Genomic DNA, 9,037 nt, shown 5'->3' with positions numbered 1-9,037 from the left:
TGTGTGTGTAGGAGTGGGGAGGGAGGTGTGATAAAGAAATTGACAAGCTGGTTCTAAAATTTACATGGCAAGGCAATGTATAGGGCATTCAAAACCATTTTGAAAAAGAACAATGTAATTGGATTACCCACACCACCTGAATTAAAGATTTGTCATAAAACTACAGTGACTAGTCCAGATGGTGATATATTGGTGAAAAGATGGACACATAGATCAATGGAACAGAACGGATAATCAGGAAATAGACCTACACACCAGTCGATTTGTGACAAAGATACCAAGGCAATTTAAGGGAGAAAGGATAGCTTCCTCAACAAATGATGCTGATAAATTAGACATCTATAGGCAAAAAAACCCCCCCAAAAACCCAACAAAACCAAAAACCAAAAAACAAAACAACAAAACAAAACAACAACAACCACAAATCATATTTTGTATCACATGCAAAATTAATTTGAAATGGATCACAGACCAAAATATAAAACCTAAAACTATAACTTCTAACAGAAAACAGGAGAAATTGTGACTTTCAGGTAGGCAAAATTTTCTTAGGACACAAAAAGCACAAATTCTAAACAAAAACAAAAATCAATAAATTGGACTTTCTCAACATTAAATTTTCTACCCTTTGGAAGTGATCCAGCTAGAGGCTGGAAAAATACTGGAAAATCACAAATCTGACAAAGGACTTATATACAGAATATATAAAGGATTCTCACAACTTAATAATATTGATAATTAAAAATGGACATAAGATTTAAACTAATACTTCACCAAACGAGATATACACAATGAAAGATGTTCAACATCATTAGGCATTAGGAAAATACAGATTAAAACCATGATGAGCTATCACCATAAATCTATTAAAATGACTTAAAAAACAACCTGACAATGTCAGGTCTTGACCAGGATGCAAAAATGGTGCAACCACTTTGCAAAAACAGTGCAATGCTTCCATAAAGTGAAACACACTCACCATGTGACCCAGCACTCCCACTGCTAGGATTTTATCTGAGAGAAATGAAAACAAATGTCCACATAAAATATCCTATATGATAAAAGGCTTATATGCAAATTGTCCCCTCGGGAGTTCGACCACTTGCTATGACATGTGCTGACTACCAGGGGACAGCGTGGAATGAAGGAAGGTCCCAGCCAGCAGCCTGAGGAAGGAAGGCCCTGGTCAGCAGCCAGAAGGCCCTGATCGGCCCTGATCACCGGCCAGGCCCAAGGACCCTACCTGTGCATGAATTTCATGCACTGGGCCTCTAGTGTGTACATAAATGTGTCTGGTGGCTTTATTCACAGTTGCCCCAAACTGGAAACAACTCAAATGCTCATCAGCTGGTGAATGGATAAAGCACCTGTGGGTCAGCCACACAGTGAGATGTTATTCAACAACAAAATGAATGAAGTCCCAAGAAGTGCGACTTCATGCATGCTGAATGGATTATGATAAGTGAAAAAAGCCACACTCAAAGGCGACATGCGGTGTCATTTCGTGTGTATGACGTTCTAGAAGGGGCAGGATGCTCTAGGGACAGAAGTTAGATCAGTAGCTGCCAGGCCTGGATTGGAGAGGAAGGAACTGGCTGAAGGGGCACGAGGGAATGTTTTTTGGCTGACAGACGCGTTCTACATTTAGATTGTGGGGGTTGTTATATAGATGTATGAGGATGTCAGAATTCATAGAACTGGACACCCTGGTGGGGTGAATTTTTGTGTGTTAAGTTATATGCCAATAATGCTGAAGGGCCTTATACAGTGATCTTCAGGTAACCTCAGGCCCTCATCCCTTAGGCCCTTAGGTCAAGGCTGGGCGGTTGGCTGTCTAAGTGAAGGGCTACCTTATGTTCACCATTAACTACCCGTCTCCACACACATTCCCTGTCCATATGCTATATGCACAGCAAATATGGGCAAATCAATGAATGAAAGAACAAATGGGTGCTTGCAGGAAACCAAAGCAGACCCTGAGGATGGAGGGCAGCATTGGGCTCCCAGCCTCTCCTGCACCTGCACCAGCACGACTCAGCTTCCTGCCGCTGGGAGTTGCTTTGCCTCCCCGACCCCGTCCTGACTCACACGGCCATCTCGCCTGGCTCACCCTTCATAGGACCCGACCCCCCCCCCCCCCCCCAGAGCTCCAGAAGATATCGTGTCCTGTCTTCTCCCATAGGATGGTGAGCAGTTCAAGGTATATGTGTGCACAAAATACTGGTCATGTGAGCATGTGCCCCCGGGAGGCGCCGGCTGTGCTAAGGAGGCCAAACTTGGGCAGGAGAGTTCAGGTGGCAGAAAAAATGTTCCCTCTTGCAGACAGCCCATTGTTTCTTCCCTGATACCTAGAATAATGGTACTAGTTAATTGTGCTGAGTGCTTGCTGTGTGTCCTGCTAACTAGGATAATGGTATTAGTTAATTGTGCTGAGTGCTTGCTGTGTGTCCTGCTAATTAGGATAATGGTACTAGTTAATTGTGCTGAGTGCTTGAAGTGTGTCCTGCCAGCTAGGGTAACAGTACTAGTTAATTGTGCTGCATGTTTGTTGTGTGTCAGGCCCTGTTCTAAAGCACTTTGCCTGTGGAAGTCCATGTGATGCTCCTAGTAACCCCGTACGCGGTTATTATTCTCATTTCACAGGTACAGGAAGGGAGACAGAGAGACTGTGACTGCACACACAGGAGGTAAGAAGTGACCTAAAGCCACAAGTCTGGCTCCAGCCCGAGTTCTGCATGCTCCACACCGCGGGGACGCCAGCCAGAGGGAAGGACTAGAGGGGCTGGGGCGGGTCCTGGCTTCTTCCAAGAGGAGACACTTCTCCAGCCCTTGCAAGGCCGGAACCAGAGGGTGCAGGCAGTGGCCCTGGAGGAGGGCCTGACCCCAGCTGTGCGGACGGGTCAGTGATCCCCGGCGAGGCTCTCAGCCTCGGACCCTGCCCAGCCCCAGCCATGTGGTGACCCTGGCTGGCATAGACAGAAGGCTGGCCTCGCAGAGGTCTGCAGCAGCGGCTCCTCCTCTCCTCTCCTCCCCTACCCGCCACCCCTCCCTGAATCACAAAGCCAGACCCCAGTCCTGACTATTGCTCAACCCCCAGGAGCCAGTTCCTGTGGGCAGCGCCTGACTGCCCGACCCTCTCCTTTCTGCAGTTCAAGGGAAAGACGGGATCTTGCACAAGGCACTCTGCGTCTGCCTTCGCCAGGGCAGGCTGCCATGGGGCCTCTCGGGCTGCTCGTCCTGCTCTCGGTCACAGGTAGAGTCCCTCCTTGCCCCGTGGAGGGCTTCTTTCCTTCCCCTCCCTTGAGTACCTGGCAGGTGGGTGGGGGGGTGGCACTGGGCCGAAGGAGGTGCGAGTCCCCTCTCTTCCCACTGCCCCACATCCTCCTGCTCCCCCCGCAACCCTCCCCCCCCCCCACCCGGGCATCAGAGCCCGCAGACTCTGTGCAGGGGCAGGTGTGAAGGCTGGCGGGTTCTGGCCGCGTAGGAGGGGAAGGAGTTCTGATGGTGGCATCTCCAGCACTAGCTAGTAGCTGGGGGAGTTTGGGGGCACTGGTAAGAGCCCCAAAACTTATGAACCATGTAAGCATAGGACTAGCCCCAGAGGAGCGGTGGGGGGTAGTGGGGGGGAGAAGAACCTGGGGCTGAGATTCGTGTCCTTTGGGTGCCCCCTCCCAGGCTCAGAAGGTCCTTCCGTCCTCAGCCCTGGGAGGGAGGTGGGGGGGGCAAATATTTCTGTCTGTGAGCTGGGGGGATTGGCACCCCCGGTTCTTGCCCACAACAGTCTTTCCTCCTTGGGGGAGGGGTGCCTCTCACTTCCCAACAATAGGCAAACCTGGGTGGGAGGAGCCTGTCCCGATGGAGACTGGCTCCTGCAGTTTATCAGCTGGGGGGCCTGGAGGAGGCAGGGGGGGCCGGCCTGGAGGCGGAGGGGTGAATGGGAAGACGTGTGGAGGGGCCGCTGCTCACCAGGTCTCTCTGGCTCCAAAAGGCAGGCCATCAGCCCCCCAATCCTAGCTTTCACGTGTCTGTCCCAGATGGTTGAAGATGGGTGAAGGGAGAAGGACCGAGAGGGGAAGTTGAGGCAGAGGGCTCTGGGTGGCTCCCCTGCAGCCCCTGCCCTGGAAGTGGATGGGTGCTCTGAGCCCATCTCCCCCACCCCAAGGAGGACCCCAAAATAGCAGCCTCGTGTCTCCCCCAAAATAACTCTGAGACGAGTCCATCCTGAAAGGGGAACAGAGCCGCAGAAATAGGGAAGCTGGAAGCTAAAGGTCAGAGAGAGCAGAGCGCAGAGCCACCGGCGTGGGCAGCGGCACGGGAACAACATGGCCAGGGCGGGGTGCTGCCCTCCCCCGTGGAACCAGCCCCGGGCCCGAGGGGGTCCCCAGCCGTCTCTCTTGGGCGGGAGTGGGGTGAGGCGAAGCCTCGTGTCATGTGATGGGGAGAAGATGTGCAGAAAGAGCTGGAGGGGCCTCTAAGACCCAGAGTTTTTGGAAACAGGCCCCGAGAGGGTCCGTTACTTCAGCAGAACCACCCTCGGGCTTCCAGGGACCTGGGAAAGCCCCACCGAGGGCCCCGTGGGTGGCTGTGCGGTTGGTTGCTCACTGCCCACCGGGCCCCACCCCACCCGACTCCTCTGTCCAGATGACAGAGGCAGACCCGGACTCGGTTTCATGGCTCCCAGTTTCCCATAAACACAGTCTGGGCTGCGCCCCCTTCCTCCAGCTTCTCTAAGAACCCAAGCCCCGTGAGGGCAGGACTTCTGTCTCTTTTGTTCACAGCACATAGTAGGTGCTCAATTAACACTTGATAAATGAGTGAGAGTGAAGGAATGTCTCCTCCCCAGAGCTGTGCCGAGGCCTCAACGCCACGGTGCTCCGGGGCCTGGCAGGCCAGTCCCTGCGCGTGTCCTGCCCCTATGACTCCCGGAAGCACTGGGGGCGCCGCAAGGCCTGGTGCCGCCAGCTGGACGCCGAGGGCCCGTGCGGGCGGGTGGTGAGCACCCACAGCTCCTGGCTGCTGTCCTTCCTGAAGATGCGGAACGGGAGCACGGCCATCGCGGACGATGCGCTGGGCGGCTCGCTCACCGTCACTCTGCGGAACCTCCAGGCGCAGGACGCCGGCCTCTACCAGTGCCAGAGCCTCCGTGGGGGCGAGGCCGACACCCTCAGGAAGGTCCTGGTGGAGGTGCTGGCTGGTGAGTGGGCAGCGAGCGGCCCCTCAGAGGCCCCCAGGCCGGGCCCGTGCGGTGGGTGTCTGTGCACAGGACCCCCATCTGGGGCCCGGGGCCTGGGAAAGCCCCACCGAGGCCGCGGGGGGGGGGGGGGGGCTGTGCAGGCTGCTCACTGCACCAGGAGCCACGGTCCCACCCGGCTCCCCCGTCCAGACCACCCCCTGCATCACCGTAGGAGGGGGACCCGTCCCTAATTCGCACAGGGCACCACCTGTGGTCCTGCTTCCATGCCCATCGGTGGGAAGCGAACACTGTAGGGGGTCCTGAAGGAGTAGGAGGAGGTTCCTGAATTCCCGCACCCAACCTCCCAGGGGACCTACCAGCATAGATTCAGCACCAACCAGGTGCAGAAAAACAAGCAGGTGCAGAAAGGAACGGCCGTGTCCCTGGGCAGCGTGCACACCTCTGTAACCCGTCATCTTTAAGTGGAGATGATGGTGTCAGTCCTGCTGACCTAGGGCTCCTCTGAAGCACCCGGGAGATGCAGTTAAAAGTGCGTGTGTGTGTGCGTGTGTGTGTGTGTGTGTGTGTGTGTGTGTGACAGCCTCGCCCCAGCCTCCGGCTGTGAACTGCCTGGCATCCTCACCCAGGCTTGCCCAGGTCCTCCCCACCCAAGCTTTGCCTGGGGGATACCCTCCAGGGAAGCCTCTGGCAGGGGGGTTGGGGGAGGGAGAACGTGAGTGTGTCCTAAAGGAAAGATCGGGGTTACCATTCCTTTTCTGACTCTCTTCTTCCCAGCTCCTCCACCAGCATGTGCTTTCTCATGGGAACGAGGTTCCAGGGTAGCATTTGTCTAAGGAGGGAGCTTAGGGGCACTGTCTGCCCAGACCCCAAGCCCCACTTTCACCATCTTTCGAAGTGGGAAGAGGGAGTAGGGGGTGAGGACACAAAAGTTCAGCCTTATCTGGGTCTAAGGCCCAGCCGACTCCCTAGATGGTGGCAGAACAATGATAATAATAACAACAATAACTCAAGGCTGGTGGCTTAGCACTTCACGCAGGACTTGCAAATACATCCATTATTCCCATGATCTTCCCAAAGACCCCGAGACTTACTGAGCGCTGGGAGGTGGTGGGCCCTGCGAAGGCTGTTCCCCTGAGTCCGCAGCACTGTTACTGAGGGGGGCTCCTAACTGCCCCACTTCACAGGCGAGGGGGCGGAGGCTCAGGGGGCTAACAACTTGACCCCCACAGGCCTCACCCCACCCAGGAGGTCCTCCCCAAGGTCACCGGCTCTGTCTCCACAGACCCCCTCGATGGCCAGGACCCCGGTGAGCTCTGGATCCCCGAGCAGTCCCAGAGCTTTGAGGACGTCCAGGTGGAGCACAGCATCTCCAGGTACAGTGACAGGTCTCCCCTAAGATCCCGCAGACCCCGCCCAGCAGAGGGCCTGGGGGTGGGGCCTGCGGGTCCCAGGACTAGGGTTCAAGGCAGTCAGAGCGTAAGGGCCGGGATGGGTCTGTCTAAACAGGCTGCCGGCCTGTGTGTGTTGGCCTGACTGCCAGGCGCTAAAACGTTGAAATTCTTTCACAACAGTTTGTAAATAGCGGTGGCTCCAAGAATCCTGAATGGTCAGCCCCCTGCATCCCCACAATCCAGCAACAGTGAAGTTTTAGTGCTTCAGTACAAAACTGGGGTCCCCAGATCCGCTCCTTTGCTGGGACCAGAATCAGTCTGATTGGCTCATGTCCATGTACTGGTATTAAACATGTTAATATAACCCTGGAGCACACATGTGCCCCTCCACACGCTCACACACCTCATACCGTCCATCACGCAGGGCAGACGCTGTGCAGCGAGGGAGGTGATGTGTTACAATGCACTCGGCAGGCAGGCCTGGCCTAGAACTCGGGTCTCCTGACTCCAGGCTTCCCGAGCCCCACGGAGCTCCATCCCAGGGGTGGGGGTGGGGGTACTCTGAGCCCCAGAAGCTCCTGGTGTCTCCCCATCCTTCTCTGAGGCCATCCCGAGGCCTCCCACATGCTCTCCTTGTTCTCCAAGGAGCCTCCCGGAAGAGATCCCCTTCCCACCCACCTCCATCCTCTTCCTCCTGGCCTGCATCTTTCTCGGCAAGCTGCTTGCGGCCAGCGCCCTCTGGGCTGCGGCCTGGCGTGGGCAGACACGGGGGACACGCCACACCAGTGGGCCTGACTGTGACCCAGGTGACCAGCTCCAGACTGTGGCCATGACAGGTGAGCTTGGAGAGCAGTGCGGCTGGGCGGATGGGGCAGAGAGGGCAGACGGGACACAGAGGGCAAGGTGGGGAGAGAGGGCGTGGTGGCTGAGAGGGGTGAGGGAGGACTCGGTGTGTTGCAGGGCTGAGAGACACCTGAGAGGAGAGGACCCCACGTGAACAAGACGCCTGGAGAGGTCTGCGGGAACCACCCTGCCTGTGCACTCGCCCCTCGGCCACCAAGACTCCTGGTTCTGCTTTGGCAAAACACCACTTTGCCTGTCCTCTGCTTCCCCGGGCCCAGGGCTGTGTGTGTGTGTGTGTGTGTGATGGACAGCAAACATTCTCACAAATAAATCTGAGACTTCATGTTTAACTGGTTGTTTGGGGCATCACGGAGTTCTCTTTTGCTTCAGGGTTAGGAGAATAAATCTCAATGAGGAAAAGTGACTGGCTCATTGGGACCTAAGACCTTAGGGTATCCTGTACCTCCATTCTCACGGGCTCCAAACCCACCATCTCTGTTCTCGCTCCCTTTCCTAGAGCTCACTGCCCAGGCCTGCCTCCTCTGGGGTTTCTCTAGCCTCTCTCCCTCTCCTCCTCTGGTCTCCCGTCCAGAAGTCCCCAGGATCACTGCTGGCCCCCCGCCCCAGCCTCCCTCCTCCCTTCCCACCCCACCCACGCCCATCCAGCTCCCAGCTGACTCATCCCTCTTCTCCCTGGAGCTGCCCTTTCATCACGCTACTTCCCTCCAGGCCTTGAGTCACAGAGGGCAGCACCCCAGAACCAGGAACTCCTGACCAAAGGCCCTCATTGCACAGAAGGGAAACTGAGGCTCACAAGGGTGAGGGTTACCCAAAGGTCCCAGTAGAGCCTGGAAATCCAATTGCATTTGGCGTTCAAGGTGCCCTTTCCTCCAGCTCAGTCATTTAGTCAACAGATCTTTTCTGTGCCAGGCATTGGAGACAGAGCAACAGAACAGGCAGCGATGTCGGCCCAGGAGGAGCCGAGTTCTAATGGAGGGAGAGGAGCCGACAGTGGACAAGTCGGTCAGCGGTCAGGGGTCCGAGGTGTGCAGAAGGGCCGGGCCGGTGCCGTTCTAAAGGTGGTCAGGACACTCTCCAGCAGTCACCGGAGCGTCACCATGGGGCACAGCGACGCCCTCCGAGAAACGTAGCAGAAGAAAACACGCCCACACACACACCTGTACAGAGAGCTCACGACCATGTGGTTCCCAGGTGCCAAGAGGAAAAATAACCCCAATATCCACCACCTAAAGCACGTCCACCCACACCATGGACATTATCTGACAACAGGAACGAAGCGCTGACAGCCACAGCGTGGAGGAACCTTATGATCAGCGCATGAAGCCGGTCACCACATCGTACAACCCGTTGCTGGGAAATGTCCTGAAAAGGCAAATCCACAGGCAGGAAGGAGATCAGCGGTTGTTGGGGGTGGGGAGTGACTGTGCTAAGGGATTGGGTCTTCCTCCTGGGGTGATGACAACGTCCTAAAATTGCAAGTGTTTAAAAGCCACTGAGTGGTACACATTCAATGTACAATTTAAATGGATGGAAAAAAAATAAAGGTGTCAGAGGCAGCGCGGTGGGAGGTGAGGGAGTGAACCTCAGC

At 55.7% G+C, this 9,037-nt stretch overlaps 1 protein-coding gene across 1 annotated transcript; it reads left to right on the top strand.

Annotated features, from left to right (window-relative positions):
* The first annotated feature begins 3,157 nt into the window (after positions 1–3,157).
* Positions 3,158–7,760, top strand: TREM2 (triggering receptor expressed on myeloid cells 2). Its single transcript, XM_081094878.1, is given in 5 exon segments — positions 3,158–3,253; positions 4,844–5,194; positions 6,477–6,567; positions 7,546–7,579; positions 7,582–7,760. Coding segments are annotated over 5 exon segments (693 nt in total). The 5' UTR covers positions 3,158–3,213; the 3' UTR covers positions 7,759–7,760.
* The last annotated feature ends 1,277 nt before the right edge of the window (positions 7,761–9,037 follow it).

The sequence above is a fragment of the Myotis nattereri genome, assembly GCF_964212035.1.
Source record: "Myotis nattereri genome assembly, chromosome: 6".
Classification (NCBI taxonomy): Eukaryota; Metazoa; Chordata; class Mammalia; order Chiroptera; family Vespertilionidae; genus Myotis; species Myotis nattereri.
Note: the sequence above shows the minus strand (reverse complement) of the source record. Positions and strands in the feature narration are given on the sequence as shown.